Source organism: Portunus trituberculatus, chromosome 28, assembly GCF_017591435.1.
Source record: "Portunus trituberculatus isolate SZX2019 chromosome 28, ASM1759143v1, whole genome shotgun sequence".
In the NCBI taxonomy this organism is placed as follows: Eukaryota; Metazoa; Arthropoda; class Malacostraca; order Decapoda; family Portunidae; genus Portunus; species Portunus trituberculatus.
The window spans coordinates 6,241,056-6,263,555 of NC_059282.1; the positions used below are offsets into that span (position 1 = coordinate 6,241,056).

Here is a 22,500-nt window from a genome sequence, read left to right on the forward strand (position 1 = left end):
GTTCGCTATTTATCTTTCCTCTCAGCCTCGCTCCACGTCTCGCCTCGGGTTGTGTTACTGGTGTTGTTGCTTCCAGACGGCGCAGCAGCAGTGGCGACGAGAAAGATGGCGGCCACACACAAAGTCATATCTTAAAACACTTCACTGCATCGCCACTGCATTCAAAAGGCTCTACTTGAAGTGACATGGAATTTTAAGGAGATTTTTACCGTTTAAGAGACAAACTGACAAGATTTTCACATCATTAACAGGAAAAACACTCTTCAAAACCCAGGTAACCATTTCTGTGGAGCTTGCAAATAGTAATGAATGAGAAAGCAAAGCGTTTCAATATACAGAACACATTTTGGTAATATTCTCAATCTTTGCTCTCATTTAAAACACCAAATTCTCGTCACTATTTCATCGCCACTCCTCGTTGCTTCTATTCCTCGTGTTCTCTAAGCTTTCTAGTTCTTGTTTCCTTTCTATTGAGTCATGTATCGTCTTTTCGTCACCATCACCTTAAGTTTTGGTGTCCAGTTGCTTAATTACGTGGTTCCTTCAAGTGACTTCACCACCACCACCACCGCTACCACTCCACCACAGCCACCACCACCACCACCGCCATTCCTTCACTTCCAAGCTTTTCTGTCCTCAAGACCAGAATGGAAATCTTCTCACCTCGAATCAGGAAATGGTTGGTTTTCACATATTTTCTTCTTCCTACGGTCTCTCTCTCTCTCTCTCTCTCTCTCTCTCTCTCTCTCTCTCTCTCTCTCTCTCTGTCTCTCTCATGTATGTAGTTTTCTAGAATTTATAACTCTCTCGTGAAAATGATCTCTTAGAAAAAAAATCGCTTTATAAACTAACTCTAACGTTCCTTAATAATCTCTAATTCTGGCCACGCTGTGTTTACTGGGAGGAGAGATGGTTAAATCAAGTCAGGGTTGCATTAGTTTACATTATTCCCTTCACATTTACGTTAAGCCTTGTCCTTTGCAGTCACCGCCCCGCCATCTGCAACTGACAGCTTCTATTCTTTTAAAAACTCCAGTTTATTTAGATCCATTTTTCATTTCCACAGATTATGAAGGTTTTGCAGTATAAAATTTTTCTTTTGAAGAGAAAAGGCTATGGCAAAACGAATGATTATGATTGAAATGAAAAATCAAAACTAAACATATTTCTTTGCTGGTTGGAGATTATACAAACGTTTTGCAGTATAAGGGTTTCTGTGGTTTAGGGGAAAAAAGGGTGCAAGAGTGGATAATTACCATAACAGTAACCCCCGTATTAAAAAACGCCTTCCCCTCTCACTACGACAATTTTCCAAAGCCACAGAAACAACTAGCCGGGTTTAAAGACAGTTCCTTTTAATGAACTAGAAGTCTTGCCAATCTTTCACCAGAATCATGAAAATACTCTTAAAAACACGAGTATCTTCAACTGGGGCCTTTGGAAAGCAGTGACGGTGAGAGAGCAAAGCATTTCAGAATACGGATCTAAGAACGACTTGCCAAACACACGTGGATACTCACATCAGGGTCATCTTCAGGTGCGGTGGAGTCGTCCGTCGCCACCTCCGCTCCAGTCACGACAACGACCTGAGGAAGATAGACACCTGTCACCACATCTCTTATTGCAGCGAGCCACTCCATCACACACCTGTCCTTCACACCTGCCTCTCGTCTGCCACGCTACACTACTACCATACACACTATTACTACTATCACACCATCCTTATCACTATCACATTTATTACCTTTACATATTCTGCTTCACACTCATCACGGCCTCACACTCACTGTCTAGTACTTATCTACACACACTTATTACCTTTTACCTATTCTGTTTCACGCTTATCATTACCTCACACTTACTGCCTCATACTTGTCTACACACCTTTATTACCTTTACCTATTCTGCTTCACGCTTATTACCTCACACTTACTGCCTCACCCACACACTTACCACGAGCCTCCTTTCTCTTAATACAGTGTGACAAGTTATACAGTACAATGGCAGGATATTGCCTCGTTAAGAAGGGTGTTTGGTGAAGGATGATCCAGTTCCTTTTCATGCTGCTGGTCTCTTTCCCATTTTTTATTTATCCTCTCTGTAGCGTACATGGTTTTATCTTTCTCATTCCGTTTCTGTTTCTGTTTCTTATTCTCCTTTACTTTCCTTACTTTATAATGATTTTACTACTTTGGTTTTCCTTTAATTCCAAGCATTTTCTTCAGTATCTTTATCTTATTCCTTCCATTCCCTCCTTTATTCATTTGCTTTCCTTTTCTGTACTCTTAGTTTTTCCCTGCATCCTCTTTTTTCCTTCTTTATCTACGTTTTCTTTGCTCGTGTCGCTTTACTTTCAAAGAGTGCCACTATTTTCTCCCTCCAGCCTTCTTCTCTTTTTTTCTTCTTCATATCCTCGCCTAACATGTCCCTGAACGCTTTCTTTGCCTCCCTCTCAGGATAATCCACACGAGAGACGCTAATAAGCCGTTGTGAGGTTCCGCTAACGCCTTACAGGACAAGCGTGACATAAGGACAAAGGCACGTTAAGACTCTCGGATCATGCTGTTTGGATAAGTTGAAGAAAGAAAACATCAATAGGTAACCGAGAGAATTTCGAGCCGTAGCGGAGGAATACACCGTGACGTCATAAACTAGTATCATAAACAAGGCAGAAAAAATACAAAAGGGAGAAAAAACAGTAGAGACCGGCCCGAGACGCTGTATATCTCACCTGGCCAGGTAAAATCAGGTTCATAATCGGCATTTCTTTAAATAGATGAACCGAAAATTGTGGGCGGATCACATTTAACTAGGGCTGAACACACACCGGCGGAGGAGGAACTGGCCGATAATCAAGACAACAAAACGCTCGTGATAAGAAGGTTCGGAGCAAGAATAGGCCACGGCGACATGAACACGAACGCCCAAAACATTATCGCACTGAAATCGAGAACTATTTCCTACACAAACATACCGGCAGAGCAAGAGGTGAGCGCCCCCAGCACCAGCGGAATTTCTGGGGTCTGCGCGCACCAGCTGAACACACCAGCGTGGGATGAGTCTAATGCGGGATGAGCCTCCAAACATGAGTGGAACTTTGCGTTTTTTAACCATGTGTTTTCAAGCTTAATGAAACGGTCTGGTACGCGTTTTTGGGATTCTGGAAATATCCTCAGCTTCTCGAGGATTGACTCTTGGGTGTTAAAATATGGTGCCTTTTTAATCCCTTCAGTACCATGACGCGTTTCCATATCTATTCTGCTTATTATTTAGTGATTTTATGCAGCCTCAGGTACTTATGTTGGGATTAAAACACTCTGGCCGTTAATCTTCTGACCTCCATAGACACTTCTTAATGTAAATAAAATCGTCTAATCATGCCCAAAACTCACGGTAAAAATGCATCCTACTACTGAAGAGTTTAAGTCGTGTCCACACAATAAAAGGATCAACTGTGAGATTTCTAGAAATGCATTAATGTAAACCTAATCTAATCTGTGCTAATCGTTGGATAAAAACGCTGATGTTATATCAATATTTTCCCAAAATTTTAAACAGAATTTGGAAAGATACCACTGTCGTCTTATCGTCAATGAATTCAATGAACTCTAGTTAAAAAGTAGTGGGATTTTCAAACGTTTTCATTGTAATGGTTTAGTTAAGATTCTACATCATTCAATGAAAAAAAAAAAGTTTATTAGAACAATACTAACTGCCTTGGCATTTGAACACAGAACTAAGGAAAAAATAAGTACACTAAAACCATTTCTCTGGTAAACTCTGGAACTCACTACCTGCCTCTGTATTTCTAACTTCCTATGACTTGACTTCACTTAAGAGGGAAGTTTTAAGTCACTAATCCCTTTCTTTCGGACCTACAAGGAGACTGACAACTAAGTGGGCCTTTTTATATATTTCTTTACTGATCTTGGCCAGCTTTCCCCTCTTACATATAAAGAAGAACTAAAACAAAGCAGACCAAGGCAAATCCCAACACGGACCTAGAAAGCCATGGAGAGCACGGGTGACAAAGTGCATTGAGTCTGCAGAAACGTAAGATCTAAATGCAAACAAGGCGACACACTCTCCCTCTCTCCTTTTCGGGCAGGTGAGGCGGGGGATCACCTGGCGAGGGAGGAAGGGAAGCCTCATCAAGGTAATGGGTAGTTTTAGCTGCTATTTGAGAAAGGTTTAAGTCGCTACGATATCTTGAAGGGTTAGAGGGGGGAGGATTATTCTCTTCTCTCTCTCTTCCTCTTCTTTATTGATTTTTACCATTTCCTTTTTTCTTATTGGTTCCTTCGATTTCTCTTTTTTTTTTTTTTTTTACCTGTTTTTCATTAGACATGGAGGTGAAAACGTGCTCTCTCTCTCTCTCTCTCTCTCTCTCTCTCTCTCTCTCTCTGAATTTTACGAGGTATCTTCTCTTACTTTTGCCATTCCTTTCTATTTTTAGCATAATCCTCCCTTCTTTGCCTTCTTTTCTCTCATTGGCCTCTTCTTCTTCTCTCTCTTTTATTATTTTTTGCGCATTCCACCCGTAATCCCTCTTGCCTTCCTTAAGCCTTCTTCCACCTCCTCCTTTCTCTTCTTCCTTCTTTCCTCTACCCTCTTCCCTTCCCTTTCCTATCTCCTTTCCCTTTCTCCCTCACAGGGAAAAAAACAAAGGAAATGCACTCCCTTTCCTCTCTCCCATTTCCTCCCTTTTCATTATTTTCCTCCTATTTTCCCTCCCTTTCCTTCCTCAATTTTCCTTTTTATTCATCTATTTCATTTTCTCGTTATTCTTCGTCTGTCTCTCTTCTTCCCCTCTGACATTTTTACTCTATTCTCTTTTACCTTTTGTTTTTCCTTTTCTTTCTATGTGCATGGTTTTTCTTTCCCTCTTCCTCCTCTTCTTCTTCCTGCTCCTCCTCCTCCTCCTCCTCCTCCTCCCCATGAAGGAAGTGATGGGGGGTCGTAAAGGGAAAGACTAATGACCAATTTATGGGGCGTGTCACTCCAGTTTGTCACAGGATGAGTCACCTTTCTTTTTTTTCAAGGTCATGTGTCTTTTCTTTATCCTTCATTCCTTCCCTCCCTCCCTCCCTTCCTTCCTTCCTGATTTTACCTGCCACTTTCTCACTCACTCTGTATCTCTCATGTTCTTCCTCTTCCTCTTTCTCTTCTTCGTTTCTCTTTAAACCAGGATATTTATTACGTTTTTCTCTTCTTTTTTTATTTCCTCCATAGTTCCTCTTCCTTTCTTCACTTCTCCCTTTCTTTTTATTTCTTTATTTTCCTCTTCTCTTTCTCTTCTCCACTCAGGAAGTCGAGAAAGTGAAACTAGAAGAAAGAAACACGGACACTGAAACACAAAACCTTGAAAAAAGTAGAAAAAAATGATGAAGTTACACGAAAAACTATAAAACTTCTGCTTTTGAGATTAAACGCCTCCTCCTCCTCCTCCTCCTCCTCCTCCTCCTCCTCCTCCTCCTCTTCTTCCGTATCACACCTTCTCTTTGACTGATTGCCTACCTGTCTCGCTTCACCTGAGGAGGCACGCAATGGTCCCAGACTGAGCCACCTCGTGTTTCCACCCTGACAACTTTTGGGCTATTGGGCGGCGAAATCTTTGAGTCAATTGGGCTAGGAGTGCGAGCTATTTTGGGCTATTTTTGAAGACGTGATAGTGCTTGCCGCGTGAGAGAGAGAGAGAGAGAGAGAGAGAGAGAAGAGAAAGAGTGAGTGAAGAGAAATGGCACAAGAATTTTAAGAACCTAAATTGAGCAGGAGCAGCAGGGAAGATGGATGAAGAAGAGTAACAAGGAGGAGGAGGAGGAGGAGGAGGAGGAGGAGGAGGAGGAGGAGGAGGAGGAGGAGGAGGAACCAAATAAGCTGGAAGAACACGTAAAGGAGCGAGGGATAGGAAGATTTAGGGTTGTGGTGAGAGAGAGAGAGAGAGAGAGAGAGAGAGAGAGAGAGAGAGAGAGAGAGAGAGAGAGAGAGAGAGAGAGAGAGAGAGAGAGAGAGAGGCTAAGAAGAGGAGACAATGAGAGGCAAGGGAGAGGGTGAGGGAAGAGCTGAGAGAGAGAGGGAGGGCGGGACGGAGGGAGGAAGGGAGAGGGAGAGGTAGATTAGGCCTGGCAAGGAGAGACAGTAAGGACAAGAGGAAGAAAAGGAGGAGGAGGAGGAGGAGGAGGAGGAGGAGGAGGAGGAGAGAAACCTTGAGCCACACATCACACTGCTGTATTAAGATGATCCTACAGACGCCATTGAGAGTCCATCGCCTCCTTCTGCTCGTGTAGGAGAGCAGGGAAAGATGCAGGAAGGACGCAAAGAAAGGAAACAGGAAAACTCAAAGACAAAAGATGCAAGGAAAGGAAAACAGAACAGCAAAACAGTCTACTGAACACATATGAGAGGAAAACCAAGGGAAAAGAACTGAGACAAAAATTAAGACGATTCTAAGGAAAAGAGGAAAATTTAAAGGGAAAGAAGGAAAGAAAGGACAAAAATGTAAGGAAAGAAATCATGAGAGGGAAATAACACTACGGGTCACACAATAAGAGGAAAAGAAAACAAGGAAAAACAAGAAAAGAAGGCAAGGAATGATTTTGCTATAAAGTAAGAAAACTAACGAAAAGAAGGAAACAGGGCAGGAAAATAACACTACTGGTCACACAATTACAGGAAAGAACAAGGAAAAAACTGGAACAAAGAATTAAGGAGACTCGATTCTAAGGGGAATTAAGATGTCCTCTAAGTAACAAGATGGAGTTAGGAAAGTGTTCTGAGAGAGTGAGAGAGAATTAAAGGATTTCCTAGTGGGGGTTGGAGGACAGAGGAGGGGGAGGTGTGGGAAGTATAAGATGGGGAATTAATGGGTTTACAGAGCGTAGGAGGAACTAAAAGACTTTTTTATATTTTTATTTATATCCTGTCGGCTTTTGACGGGAATTTATGGCCTAAAGGGGATACTTTTTGAGGCACCTCTATCTCAAAGCCCACCCGCTAGGAAACCATTGCCCCGAGTGAGGAAGCCCAACCTACACTCGGACCGTGGACAAGATTCGAACCAGTGCGTTTGGAGACCCCAAAGCACGCATGGAGGAAAAAGGAATATACAAAGGGAGAAAGATAGAATTAAAGGCATTTTGTGGGGTGTGTGAGTGGGTAGATATGTGTGGATTTGGATACCATGAGGAAGGGAGTGGCTGGGGATTTAGCGGGGCAGGATAGGGGTTTCAAAGGCTGCTAAGGATGTAAGGAAGGATTTTAAGGCTTCTAAGTGTAGGATTCAGTGCAGGATGGAGGATTTTCAAAATTTTCACAGGAGTTTCTTGGATGGAATTGTGGGTAATGTTCGTAAATAAAAAAAAAAACGTGTATTAGACAAGAATTTCCACGACATACATATACATACACATACACATAAACTAATATAACTTGACAAGCTAACGTAATGAAATCTAAAAAGAAAATAGCAAGATAGAAAAGAGATACATACATTCACATATACATACTCACAGACAGACGGACAGATAGACACACAGACAAACAGACAGATGGACGTAAACACAGAAATGAAGGCATGCAGGTGAATAAGTCAAAATATAGACACCGGAACGAGCAGAACAAGGTGAAACAACAGACGAAACAAGGGAAAGCAATAGAAGAAGTGAAGAAAGAGAGACGAAGACAAAAGAGAATTTTTTTTGTGTTCCTCAGATTTTTACTTTCCCCGACACACACACACACACACACACACACACACACACACACACACACACACACACACACTATAAGTACACATAACACTAAATAATACATAGCCATGAAATACATTACATAAAATACATATACACAAATACTACCATAAGCTATAATGTAACTTGTGATAGGGAAATGGAAAAGGGAAAGAGGGAATGAAAGAGCGAAGAAAAAAGCAAAGGAATAAATAGCTGATATCTTTTTCTCTTCCTTCCCTCCCTTCCTTTCTTCTTCCTTCCTTCCTTCCTTCCCTACCTTCCTTCCTTTCTCTCTCCCCTCTTCGTCTCTCCAAATAAAGATTCCTTCCTGTATAAGTTGGAGGGAAAAGCGAACAGGAATGATTGAGAGAGAGAGAGAGAGAGAGAGAGAGAGAGAGAGAGAGAGAGAGAGAGAGAGAGAGAGAGAGAGAGAGAGAGAGAGAGAGAGAGAATAGGGTGTCTGAATATTTGAGAGAGAAAAAAAAAATCCTTTTGTGGACCTCTCTCTCTCTCTCTCTCTCTCTCTCTCTCCCAATCATCGGCTTCAGGACCCCCCAGGTACAAGTCTCTACCTGGTAACCACAGGGGACACAACCCACCTACCTGACCCACCCACCTGTAACCCACCAAGTATTTACCCACCTCCACTCACCCACTCATCTGCTAAACACACCGTACCCACCCACCCACCCACCCATCTCTACTCGCCCAACCACTCTGTCCTCATTCATACACTCAGTCACTCATTAACTACTGCCGTCACTCACTCACTCACTCACTCACACACACACGCACACACTCACTCATTCATTCACTCACTCACTCACGCACTCACTCTTTTACTCACTCACTCACTAATTCATTCATTTATTCACGCACTCACTTACTCACTCACTCACTCACTCATTCACTCACGCACTGAATCCATATCTTATCATATAAAAGAAATGAATAAAATCTTCCTTATTCCAATGTTCTGTTTAGTTACCCACCTCTCTCTCTCTCTCTCTCTCTCTCTCTCTCTCTCTCTCTCTCTCTCTCTCTCTCTCTCTCTACTTTGAGTGAGAGGAAGGTTGGGAGTGCAGTGGTTCGTTAATTTCGAGGGAGGTGAAGAACTCTTAGGAGGAATGAAGGAGGAGAAGGAGGAGGAGGAGGAGGAGGAGGAGGAGGAGGAGGAGAAGGAGGAGGAGGAGGAGAAGAAGGAGGAGGAAGAGGAGTGGATTCTATAGGAAAGTAACCACTCACTATATTTGTTAGAGAGAGAGAGAGAGAGAGAGAGAGAGAGAGAGAGAGAGAGAGAGAGAGAGAACAGGGCATAGACATGGAAAACCGTAGCGTCTCTCTCTCTCTCTCTCTCTCTCTCTCTCTCTCTCTCTCTGACGGAAAGCTGGTCACGAGGGAGAGAGAACGTGAGGGAGGTGGGAGAGCTTAGGGAGCTTTTTGGAGACCTGTGGAAGGCGAAGGGACGAGGGAGAGGAACTATGGGAGGAGGAGGAGGAGGAGGAGGAGGAGGAGGAGGAGGAGGAGGAGCATGCGAGACAAAAATATTGAATTCATGTAAGAGAAAGATGGATAGAGGAGCGAGTGGATGGGTGATGAAATTTCGTGGATTTCTGTGGGTAAAAGCTATCCTGGGAAGTGGATGAGAGTGGATGAAAGGGAGGGATTAGAAATGGGTAGCTTGTGATAGTTAGTCATGTTGTTATTTCTGAGTCATTAAGGCTTAAAAGAACACTAGACTAACTTATTGATGGTGATTAGTGATGGAAGAGAACGATTAGAAGTAGATAGACAGTCTTATTATTTCTGAGCTGAGCCATTAACCGCTTCAGTACTGGGACGCATTTTTATTACGAGTTTTGGGGTATGATTAGACGATTTTATTTACATTAGAAAGGGTCTATGGAGATCAGAAGATTAATGCACAGAGTCTTCACTACTTTAATCCCCACATAAGTTTCTGAAGCTGCATAAAATCACCAGATTGAATATGAAAACACGTCTCGGTACTGAACTGGTTAAGGTTTAAAAGAACACGAGAGTAACTTATGGAAGATTAGTGGAAGAAAGAGAAGTCGGGTAAGCTGTTATGATAAAACAAAATAACTATTTCTTTGTTGGTAATGTCTGGGAGGCAAATGTTTAGGTTGAGCAGTTTATGTGTTCTCTCCTTTAAAAATAGATAAACATGCATTGTCTATCAGAAAAGAAACCTTATGTTCACCTGGGAAGTAGGTAAGTTGTTATGATAGATAAATATACACTAAACTTGGATAAAACTTGGATAAACCTGAATAAATGTTGGATAAGGGGTGGAAAACAATGTATGGTACTTGGAAAAACTGATGGATAAGGTGGAATAAAGTTAAGTTAGGTTAGGTTAATCTAGGTTAGGTTAGGTTAGGGTAAGAGGAGGAGGAGGAGAGTAGGTTAAATTGGGTTAGGTTACGTTAGGTTAGGAAAAGTGAAAAGAGGAGGAGATTAGGTTCAGAGCCAATAAAAGATTCAAAGTCTCAATAACAACAGAATAGAGTTTGCATTACACACTAGTAAAGATAAAAGAAATAGATAAGAAATAGATGAAGAATTAATTGAGAGAAGAAAGATAATGCATTGAAGAGGATAATGGATAAAAACAACTCGAGAAAACAGACTAATAGAAAAGTGAAGAGATAAGACATAAGCAAAGATAGATAAGATGAAGAGTGATGCGTGACATTTAGGTAAGAGACGGGGTTTTGATGGAGGAGAGCGGATGCGTGATGGGTGAGTGGAGGGCAGCGGTGGCGGGGCTGGGAAGGGATGAAGAGTGATGCATAGGGCGTGCAAAGGGGGCAAACTCACAAAGGATGTCAGCGAGGCGGGGTGACTGGATAATCTGCCGTGATAAACTCATCCTTACTGGTCTCCTTTGACAATAGCCGGCAGTGATATAATGTAATGCCTCTCTCTCTCTCTCTCTCTCTCTCTCTCTCTCTCTCTCTCTCTCTCTCTCTTATGTCTTGTTTTGATTTTTCTAATAATTCCACATTTGTTTCATCTTCTCTTCTTATTAAACTTTTTCCTCCTTTTCTTCCTTCAATTTTTTCCCTCCCTTCCACACGCCAGCCACTCCGCCACCTCTCATCTTTTCCCCTCGTCTTTTTCCTTCCTACCCATCTCCTCTTCCTTTTCCTCCGCATCCTTCACTTTACTCTCCTCCTCCTCTTCCTTCCTCTCCTCCTCCTGGTCTTCCTCCTGCTGCAGTCAACGTAACCTTTAACATTTCGACTTCTAGATCTGCTCGTCTCTCCTTTAGCCTCTCAGAAATACCTCTCCTTCCTCTCTTGTCGATTTGACGCCCAACTGAAGCTTTCTTTTTCCTCTTTCCCTGTCGCGGCAAGATGCCCCTCCTCCATTCCAGCTTTCATACACCCTCTAACTTCTTTTTTCTATCAAGTTTATCAAATCGCAAAAGTTCAGTGTGTTTACGGTATTAACCTCTTCAGTACAAGGACGCTTTCTCATATTCATTGTGGTTGCTATTTGGCGATTTTATACAGCTTCAGAAACTTATGTGGGGATTAATGTAGTGAAGACTGGTGATTAATCCTCTGATCCCCATAGACATTTCCTCATGTATATAAAATCGTCTAACCGCACCCAAATTCAAGATAGAAATTGCGTCCCAGTCCTGAAGGAGTTAAAAATAATTCCCTGGAGTTTATTTCCACCTGGTTTCACTCGAGGTTTGTTTACATTAACCCCCATTTTCCTTCGTGACCTTCAGACGGTGACTTGGACAAAATATGCAAGACTCTCCAGCACCTAGCCGCGACCCCTGTCTCGTGTGCAGTCTCCGTCACTATAGACCTTCAATCTCTCTTCCTCTCTCTCTCTCTCTCTCTCTCTCTCTCTCTCTCTCGTCACCTCTCCGCCATCAGATACTCCTCTCTCCCAGCACTCTTCCTCCTCCCTTCCTCTCTTCCTTAGACACTTTCTATATTATTTTGTCTCTAATATACTTCTACCTTGCAGCTTCTATTGTTTCCCTCTTCTCTATATCTTCTTTTTTTTTCTCTCCCCTCTTCCCTTCCTCTTTCCCTCCATTCCTCCTCTGTCTTCTCTCTCACTTCATCGCTGATTGGTGGAATATTCTCTCACTTTCTCCTTTTCTGTGCATAGTTCACGCTGGAGAGAGAGAGAGAGAGAGAGAGAGAGAGAGAGAGAGAGAGAGAGAGAGCTACAGACTTAAGTACAAAAAAAATCGTCATATTTCTTGGTCAGAGATATGAAAAGGGATCAAGACGAAGCTAAAAGGATTTCTGGCCAAACTTTTGTGGAATTAACGCGTTTCTTCCTTGAATGTCTGTCTGTCTGTTTGTCTGTCTGTCTGGCTTTGTTTTCCTCTTTACTTTGTGCTTTTCGTTACCCTTTTTTGTAATGATTCATGTCTCTCTCTCTCTCTCTCTCTCTCTCTCTCTCTCTCTCTCTCTCTGATATATCACCTATTTCCCCTCTATTTTTCTTTCTAATCGTCTTCTTCCTTTCTTTTCATTATTTCCTTCCATTATTTCTTAGTGAATCCTCTCACTTACGTAACTATCTGCCTATCTATCTATCTATCTATCTATCTATCTATCCATCTATTTATCTGTTTATCTGTCTATCTATCTATCTATCTATCTATCTATCTATCTATCTACTTATCTGTCTATCTATCTATCTATCTATCTATCTATCTACCTGTTTATTTGTCTATCTATCTATCTATCTATTTATCTATTTATCTGTCTATCTACCTATCTATTAATTTATCTATCTATCTATCTATCTATCTATCTATCTATCCACATATATGTCTATCTATCTATCTATCTATCTATCTATCTATCTATCTATTTATCTATCTATCCATCTATCTTCAACCCACACCATAAGAAACCATAGGTAAATCACAAGAGAGAGAGAGAGAGAGAGAGAGAGAGAGAGAGAGAGAGAGAGAAGGAAGAACACCTGAGTCTACCTGGTAGTTTAGGAGAACAGGAATACCTGCCTTGTTGCCCAATTAGTCTGTACATGTTACCTGGTCTAACGAGGGGAGCCGAGGGAGTGAAGGGAGAGGGAATGGGAGAGAGAGATTGAGAGGGAGGAGAGGAGAGAGAATGGGAGAGGGGAAGAAAGGGAGAGAGAAATACTAGTGTGATAAACGGGGAATAGATTGAGGATGAAGACAGAGAATTGAGTGAATGGAAAGAATAGGAGAGAGAGAGAGAGAGAGAGAGAGAGAGAGAGAGAGAGAGAGAGAGAGAGAGAGAGAGAAGAGGAAGATAAGACTAAAGAGAGTAAGAAATGGATAGAAAAATGAAAAAAAAATTAAAACAAAGAAATGAGGAAGAAAGAGAAAAGGTAGAAGAAAAAAAATCCATATAAAATGAAAAATGACGAAAAATATTTGTGTATAGTAATTAATTAACGAGGGAAAAATGGGAACTCATATACTAAAAGAATGTGAGCGAAAAATAACGGTGGGTAAAAACTGCAAAATGAAAAAAAAAAAAAGTAACTTCCACAGAAAAGTATTTAAAGCGGAGGGAATCCTTGAAAATCTCTAATTAAAATACTTCTAATCATATTAATTGTTTTCCCTACCTGCTCTCTCTCTCTCTCTCTCTCTCTCTCTCTCTCTCTCTCTCTCTCTCTCTCTCTCTCTCTCTCTCTCTCTCTCTCTCTCTCTATCTTCTCTCTCTCTCTCCGTTCAGTAATTCAACTTACACTATGATGAGAGAGAGAGAGAGAGAGAGAGAGAGAGAGAGAGAGAGAGAGAGAGAGAGAGAGAGAGAGAGAGAGAGAGAGAGAGAGAGAGAGAGAGAGAATATACTGTGTTTTGTTCTCTCTCTCTCTCTCTCTCTCTCTCTCTCCCGTTCAGTAATTCAAATTTCACTATGATGAGAGAGAGAGAGAGAGAGAGAGAGAGAGAGAGAGAGAGAGAGAGAGAGAGAGAGAGAGAGAGAGAGAGAGAGAGAGAGAGAGAGAGAGAGAGAGAGAGAGAGAGAACAAAAATACAGCACAAAATTCACAGTATATTTCCCTCTCCATTAAATCGTACACTCTCCCCCTTTTTTCCCTTTTTCCCCTTTTTTCCCTTTTTCCAGTTTGTTCTTTTTTGTTTTTTGCTCCATAGCCGCTGTAGTAAAAATTAGGCTTCACGAGAGAGAGAGAGAGAGAGAGAGAGAGAGAGAGAGAGAGAGAGAGAGAGAGAGAATAATAATAAATCAGTCTGCATCATTTTCGCCTCTATGGAAAACTGCAACATTTATCTTCTTCTATTTTTATCGTTATTTTCCTCATTTTTCGTTTATTTGTCCCCCTCGATTTTTTTTTTCTTTTTATTTTTCAGGGTTTGTGTCAAAATTTTGTTCTTTTAGCGCCACATTTCCTGCAGCAACTCAATGGCATGGCCCCTTTCCTCACTTCGACTCACCCGCCTCGTTCCTCGTAGTCGTATTTTTCATTTACTCATCTCTTCCTCTCTTTTTTTTTCACTTTTTTCCCCTTAACTAAAAATAAAGGGGTGAAAAATACATTACTCAGTCCACCTTTCCATTTTTTGGTTTGATTTTTCTTTAGTCAATCTTTTTTCTTTCCTTTTTTGTGTAATTATTCCATAGGTAGTAAAAAAAATGTTAGTCATGTATTCTTTTTTTCCTTTTTTAGTATTTTCCTTAGAGATACAAAAGCAGAGAGAGAGAGAGAGAGAGAGAGAGAGAGAGAGAGAGAGAGAGAGGGACAGACAGGGAGGGAACTCTGAATATAAAAAAATCACTCTATATAAAATTAACAAAATCCTAATCACAGAAGGAGACTTAAAATAGCTGTCCGGTTTAGCTAGGAGACGCCTTGACACTCCTCTTATGAAGGGAAACTTGTAAAAACCCAGTAAAATGAGACAAACTTTATCCAGCGGAGCGACACGTGCGTTCCATCACCTTGGGAGTCTCGGGAAGGGAACCAAAATGCAGCAAGGAAGCACTCCGGTTTTTTAGAGGTCGTAAGAGGTTAAAAGCTTCTCCTATCGCCGCCATGGGAGCTGCACCTATAGAGGGCTGCGAGTAAAAGCGCAGCCCCATAAAATTGATAGCTGCACCCAAGCTAAGACAAAAGGAAGGGGCGCACTTCATTTTTCATCGATAATACAGTGATGGAGGGGACTGCCATCAGGGATACCAACATTGTCAACCCGTAAGCACTTCCTCTCCGGGCCGCGCCATATACAGCCTGGTATTCTTGATGCTTTGTTCGCTCATAAGGAGTGTCCCGACTGACCGCAGAGATGACTTGACGGGTTCGACGAGTTCTCATGCGTGCTTTGCTGTTGATGATGCAGAATCGATGTTAAACTATCACTAGAATCACGAAAAAGCTCTTGACACTATTAACTGCTATCATGAAAACACCTCTTGGAAACCCGTATTTGTTCTATCGTCTCTTATGAGTAGTGAAGGTGAGACGCTGAAATGTTTGAGAATATTGTGTACAAACGCCACAACTCATGTTTCCTGATGACCTCGACTCACATCACTCCATATAGGGGGAGGATGTACCAATGCTATGCTCAAAACGCCATTTCCTTACTACTTACAGATAAACCTTGGTATTCTCAAACGTCTCTGCAATACAACTAAACTTTTAACTGGATGCAATGTAAGTTATTAAAGTTTCCAAGGATACTCGCATGAATCGAATGGGAAAATGGAAAGAAATCAGCACCAACAGGAGAAAACACCAGAGAGAACTTGACTGATCATCTCCACGGCCTTTAAAATTACTCCTTATCAGCCCAAAGTGTCTAGAAACGCTGGGCAAGACGTGGCGCTGATGTTGCAGAAGATAGTGTTGAGTTTACCGCTGGAACAAAGGCAACTCGGTAAGCCACGGTGCCTCCTAAGCCGCCTCGTCCCGAAAACTTTCCGAATCTAATCTTTCACGTCACCTCACACGATCCCGAACCACGCAGCCGAAACTCGAATAAAACCGAACAGAACAATGACGGCGATGAAAATATACAGAGAGTGAAAAAGAAATCATAAACTTCCGAAAGACAGAGAGACGAGGGTGATGGTGAGCCTGGGGAGAGAGATGAATATAGACGCCATAAAGACTTCGTTTGAGGATCGGATCGTGTCCCTATGGTGAATTTAGGAGATCAAAACCCACTCCAGCTGATTCGTTTCTGCCCTTTGCGCATTCATGGGAGAATTTACTCCTATTGATCAGCGGAGGACACCTGAAGCCTCAACAACACAGCCTGAGGTTAAAACAGAGACAAAAGTAATAATGGATGTTGATTTGTTTTATCTCCATTTTCTCTCCGTTTTCTTTAGTGAGGCGTTAGGCAGGCGAACACAATGAGAGTGTGGGAAGATGAGTAATGGTTGTCAGTGTGTGTGTGTGTGTGTGTGTGTGTGAAAGGGAAGCCACATCTGTTTAATTAACGCCTATTATATAAAGAGAAGCAGGAAGGCGAGGAGGGAGGAGGAGGAGGAAGAAGAGGACGAGGAGGAGGAGGAGGAGGAGGAGGAGGAGGAGGAGGAGGAGGAGGAGGAGGAAGATTAAGGAAGGGGAGAAGGAGAAGACGAAGAAATGAAGACAATAACATCAACAACAACAACAAAAACCACCACACACACACACACACACACACACACACACACACACACACACACACACACACACACACACACACACACACCACAAACCCCCCCAAAAAAAAACAAACAAGACATAAAACAAGGCAAACAAGAGACCAAATAACACAAGGACAACTGCATAGACAAATGAAAACCACTCACGAAGAAAAGTGAAAGAAGAAAAGGCTGCAGCAGCTTCACCCTCTGGAAATTGGTCCCTGTAAAAGACTAACTCAGATTTCAACCAGATCTCCATGGTATTAAAAAACAGCCACCAATTATTTCGTCGCTCAAAGCAGTAATAGTGAGGCCGAACTATCACAAATTATTAGAGAGCAAGAGAAAGAGCGAGAGAGAGAGAGAGAGAGAGAGAGAGAGAGAGAGAGAGAGAGAGAGAGAGAGAGAGAGAGAGAGATAGCAAAGAGAAGAGTAAGATATGATAAAATTTAAAAGAAAAAATGAAAAAGGGAGAAAAAAAAGAGAGAGAGAGAGAGAGAGAGAGAGAGAGAGAGAGAGAGAGAGAGAGAGCATGGGAAAAAACACATCTAAAATATACAACTATACTAAATCAGCCTTATCTCTTTCTTTTTCTGAGAATAATTAGTCTCTCTTTCCTTCTTCCTTTTATCTCCTCTTCTCCTTCCTCCAATCGTTCTTCCTTCCTTTTCCTCCTCTTACTCCTCATTCGTCTCTCCTTTCTTCTTTCTATTCTTTATTTTAGCCTCTTCAATACTTCTTCCCCTCTTTCTCTTCCTTACATTTTTTTCCTTCTGCCCTCCTTCCTCCTCCTTTCCATTCTATCTCCCGTCAACTCCTCTATTCTTCTCCTCTCTCCTCCTCCTCCTCCTCCTCCTCCTCCTTTTCCTCCTCCTCTTCTTTCTTTTTCTACCTCTCCATCCAAATATTTTCCAGTTTCAAGTGATGGTTCTGGAGTGACAGGTCAGCGAAAAGGAGGACGAGGAGGAGGAGGAGGAGAAGAAGGAGGAGGAGGAGGAGGAGGAGGAGGAGGAGGAGGAGGAAGAGAAGGGTTAAAGGGTACATAAGGAGAGAAAAGGAAAGGTGAAGATGGTCAGAGGTCAAAAGAAGGTTAAAAATTTCCTCCTTCTGACCTTCAAGATGTTGTTTCTTTGCTTCTTTAGTGATAAGATGATTAAATTTTTTTCTCTCTCTCTCTCTCTCTCTCTCTCTCTCTCTCTCTCTCTCTCTCTCTCTCTGCCATTAGACATGAATATATAGACCAATCAAAATTCAGCAGATAAATGGGGCCCTCTCATTGGTCGTTAAATCCGGCGGCTTAATTAAGGTGAGAGGAAGAAGAGGCACAGGAATAATAAGAGGAACATTATGCAGAACAGGAGAACGGAAGAATGATAAAGGAAGGAACGGGAGGAAATGATGGGTAGAGGAAGAGGAGGACGAGGAGAAGTATGCGAGAAAAATAAGAGAAGGATTTTGTGTAAAGGAGAGGAAAGAAGAAAGTAAGAGATGGAAAGATGAAAAAAAAAATAGCGAATTAGAATTAAATGCAAGGAGAATAATTGCAAGACCAGAAGTAGAGAAAAAAAAAGGAGAAAATAGAGATAATGAGAAAGAGAAAAGAGAGAGAGAGAGAGAGAGAGAGAGAGGAGGAAGAAGAGGAGGAGGATAGGAAGATAAGAGCAAGAGGAATACAACTATGAATACTGAAAACGAAAGGGGAGGACAGGAAGGTAAATGGTCGTCTGAATGATTTACATTTGATGATTCCAACTAATTAAGAGCTTAGGCCGGAGACGCGAACCATTATACGTTTTCTTCAACCTTGGCACACTGGCGGAGTCATTAGTGGAAAAAAATATTAGGGTTTTTAGATCATATTACGTCTTTTTTTTTTTGTGAGTTTGCCTTGTAAGTATTCCGCAAGTTTTGTGGTTCTACGGAATGTTTTGAAATGTGTTGGTTTTTTGTACATTATCTCTTTATTTTGTGGTTCTGCGGAATGTTTTGAAATGTGTTGTTTTTTAGTACATTACCTCTTTATTTTGTGGTTCTGCGGAATGTTTTGAAATGTGTTGGTTTTTGTACATTATCTCGTTAATTTTGCAAAGAGTGGTTAGATATAGAGAATATAAAGGAATGTTATTTGTTTGATTTATTTTGAATATTGTGATGGTTAACTGACCTTGGAAAATAAATCCCTCGAATCTAACTTTTGCGCTTTGACGAGTGATCTAGAAAGCCGCTGAAACTTGAAAAAATAATAAATAAATAAATATCTCGGTAATATCCCATAGAGCAGTTATATATATGGAAAACAATTACCAGTGGCTATTTTGAACGATGGATTTGAACTAACCTTCCCAAAAAATATGGAAAAAAAATATATAACTCAAATAAAAAAGAAGTGAATATTCCCGGAAAAAAAATGACAAAACAATCTGGTATAAAAAATAGCCACAATACTTTTTAGCCCCGCTGAATAAAAGCTGCCACGAGCCTACCTGAAAATGATATGGGAGCGAGTTGAATTTTTCTCGATTCTTTTATAACGGAGCCATTAGCGAGATGTCCGGCGGGGGGAGGAGGCGTGGCTGGCTGCTGGTCTGCTACTATACCCCTCGCCTCCCTTGCTGATGGGTAGATGAGGGCTGAATTATGAAGCAAGCACGCCATTACCTTCCCTTAGATGAGCGGGTAAGCAGGTGAGGCGAGCAGGTGAACCAGGGAATGAGATGTGCTATTTGGCGCCGTTCTGACCTGCCTCTTGTCTCGTTAACCCCTTTAGTACCGTGACGCGTTTTCATATTCATTCTGGTTACTATTTGGTGATTCTATACAGAAACTTATGTACGGGATTGAAATAGTGAAGACCGTGACTATTAATCTTCTGATCTCCATAGACCTTTCCTAATGTCAATAAAATGATCTAATCGTACACAAATCTCAGGGTAAAAATGTGTCCCAGTAATGAAGGGGTTAACTGACTGAAGCTTCTGCGGTTTAATAGATAGATAGATAAAAGAGAGGGTTAAAAACATTTGTCCCTATTCTTTTGCTGACCCTTTAACCTGCAAGGGGACTGGCAATTAAGTGGGCCTTTTTCAAATTTTTGTTGTCCTTGGCCAACTTCCCCTCTTCCATAAAAATGAATAAATAAATAAATAAATGAACTGTATGCAGGATGATGTTGAAAGGATACACAGCCAGGATGAAGTGACAAAGTAGTTTGAATACTCGTATCTTATCATCTGAGTGAAATGTGTAATGATTCACTGTTACTATTACAAGTATCATGTCGCAATTAAAAAGTGTTATATTTTATTTCTCCCCTTATAGACTTAAATGCTCTAATTCTATGCATTTCTTAACTGTATTTGATATTCCTTGTTCTTCTTATAAGCTGGAAATTTCAAACACTCTTCCCACGATTCGAAATGAGCGCCTCCTCGTAAGTTATAAATAAAAGAAAACGGACGTTGGTTGATGTGTCTTTGTTTAAGGAGTGACTATACCACATCGAACAAAACGGAGGATGGTTGATGTGTCTTTGTTAAACCCCTTTAGGACCATAACGCGTTTCCATATTCATTCTGCTTACTATCTGGTGATTTATACATCTTCAGAAACTCATGTGGGGGATTAAAATAGAAAAGACTGTAGACATTAATCTACTGACCTCCATAGACCCTTCCTGATGTAAATAAAATGTCTGATCGCACACAAATCTCAAGGTAAAAATGTGTTCCAGTACTGAAGGGGTTAAACAAGTGACTAATCCACAGCAATGAAAACTAATACTGGTTGATGTGTTTGGGGTTAACGAGAGACTAATATAAAAAAGAACTCTACTTGCTGTTTTTTTTCCCCCTTTACCGAGTGACTAATCCACATGAAGCTAAACGGACGCCGGTTGATGTGTCTTTGTGTACAAGTGACCACCAAGGGCCCATCTTGTCCCGGGGCGGTCGTTTCACCTCCTTTAATACGTGGCTTCCTTCCCCGCGATCCTGGGCAGCTTAATGCCATGTTTGTGGTGAATTTATGTCCTCACGACTGCCAGATAATGCTTGTACAGAGGGTAATGTACATAAATTATGATTCATTACAATTTCACCCTGGGAGGTAATGTGTGTGTGTGTGTGTGTGTGTGTGTGTGTGTGTGTGTGTGTGTGTGTGTGTGTGTGTGTGTGTGTGTGTGTGTGACAAGGATAAGGTTGTTTTTTGTCTATCTTATGTGGATATGTGGGTAAAGGGAAAAGTAAGGTAGAGATGCTGGGTGTGGTAATATAGTTGTGTTGGTGGTGGTGGTGGTGGTGGTGGTGGTGGTGGTGGTGGTGGTGGTGAAGTAGTAGTAGTAGTAGTAGTAGTAGTAGTAGTAGTAGCAGGTGTTAGTAGTAGTACCAATAGTAGTAGTGGTAATAGTAATAGCAGTAGTAGTAATAATAATAGTAGTAGCAGTAGTAGTAATAGAAGTAGTAGCAGTAGCAGTAGTAGTAGTAGTAGTAGTAGTAGTAAAAAAAAACATAGAAAATATCAATGTAGTTCCAGTAAGCGAATAAAAATGAAAAAAAAATGAATAAAAAAAAAAATATACATGCAAATATAAAAGTTATAAATTCGAAATAAAAAACCCCCCAGAAAAATAACATTATGCTAAAGAGAACTTAAGACACATATTCCCTCCATATTTAGTTAAAGCTTCTCATCTTAGTCTCTGGACGGGAAAATGTTAGCAAAGCCTTTTTTTTTCACCTTTTTCACAATATTCACCCAGAGTCTAAACTTACGTTGCATTTGTAGGCTCAACCGCACTAAACCACATCATAAAACTAAGATAAATAAGTAAATAAAGAAAACAACGCAGTGAGATAGAGAGGCAATAAAATCTGATGAACTATACAAACTGCCTTCTTGTCTGTCTCTCTGTCTGTCTGTCTGTCTGTCTTGTATAAGTGTTGGTATGTATGTATATGTAGAATGTGGTGGTATATGTATGTGTGTGTATGTATGTCTCTTTCCCCTTGACAAACCTATACAAAAACAAACACATACATACATACACACATACATACATACATGAAAACATAGAAATGACTCAGTTTATCATAAAATTGAATAAAACTAAGAATTTCCACAACTCCATTTTCCTCTCCCTCCTCCACCTCCTCCCTCTCCTCCTCCTCCTCCTCCTCCTCCTCCTCCTCCTCCTCCTCCTCCTCCTCCTCCTCCTCCTCCTCCTCCTCCTGCTCCTGCTCATTCTCCTCTTTCTTTCTTCTCTCTTTGCCTTCCCCTTCCTCTTCCTCCTCCATTATCAAAGACAGTCAGGGCAGAGAAAGAAAAATATTGACTGAAAAAGAAGGAGTCGACGAAGGTCTTTGGCTGTCTGTCTGTCTGTCTGTCTGTCTGATTCTCTCTCTCTCTCTCTCTCTCTCTCTCTCTCTCTCTCTCTCTCTCTCTCTCTCTCTCTCTCTTAACCTAACACGAGTACCAATTTAACATGATTTAACACACAGTTTCATGTCAAGAGAGAGAGAGAGAGAGAGAGAGAGAGAGAGAGAGAGAGAGAGTACGTAACCAGGTGTATGTAGGCTCGCGTGGGTAGCTTCGCGTGTTGACTAGACTCGTTTTACTCCCACAGAAACTCAACAGCAGATAAAGAAGGCAAAATAGAAATGGGTCTCGTAATTTTGCTTAACCTTCACTATTGACCGTCTAGTTTTAAAGCAACGTTAGTGTTAGGTTAGGTTAGATTAAGATTAGGTTAGGTTTGGTTGAGGTTAGGTTAGGTTAGGTTAGGTTAGCTTAGGTTAGGTTAGGTTAGGTTAGGTTAGGTTAAGATTAGGTTAGGTTTTGTTGAGATTAGGTTAAGATTAGGTTAGGTTTGGTTGAGGTTAGGTTAGGTTAGGTTAGGTTAGCTTAGGTTAGGTTAGGTTAGGTTAGGTTAGGTTAGCTTAAGATTAGATTAGGTTTGATTAGATTAGGTTAGGTTTAGTTGAGGTTAGGTTATGTTAGGTTGGGTTAGGTTAGGTAAGGCTTGGCTCCCTCGCCGCTGCAGGGTTAAAGGGAATGCACACGGAAGACTGAACGGACAAATAGTAAAGTGAATTGCATGAAAATAAGAT

General features: G+C 41.2%; 1 protein-coding gene across 16 annotated transcripts in view; it reads right to left on the bottom strand.

The window, feature by feature from the left end:
- LOC123510084 (protein madd-4-like) overlaps window positions 1-22,500 on the bottom strand; it is a 251,648-nt gene that overhangs the window by 51,567 nt on the left and 177,581 nt on the right. For all 16 annotated transcript variants that reach the window (XR_006676379.1, XM_045264876.1, XM_045264875.1 and 13 more), the window contains one exon: window positions 1,521-1,586. Coding sequence is in view for 15 of the 16 variants with exons in the window: in XM_045264876.1 (XP_045120811.1) it covers window positions 1,521-1,586 (66 nt within the window). In the remaining variant the exon portion in view is untranslated. The remainder of the gene's footprint in view (window positions 1-1,520; window positions 1,587-22,500) is intronic.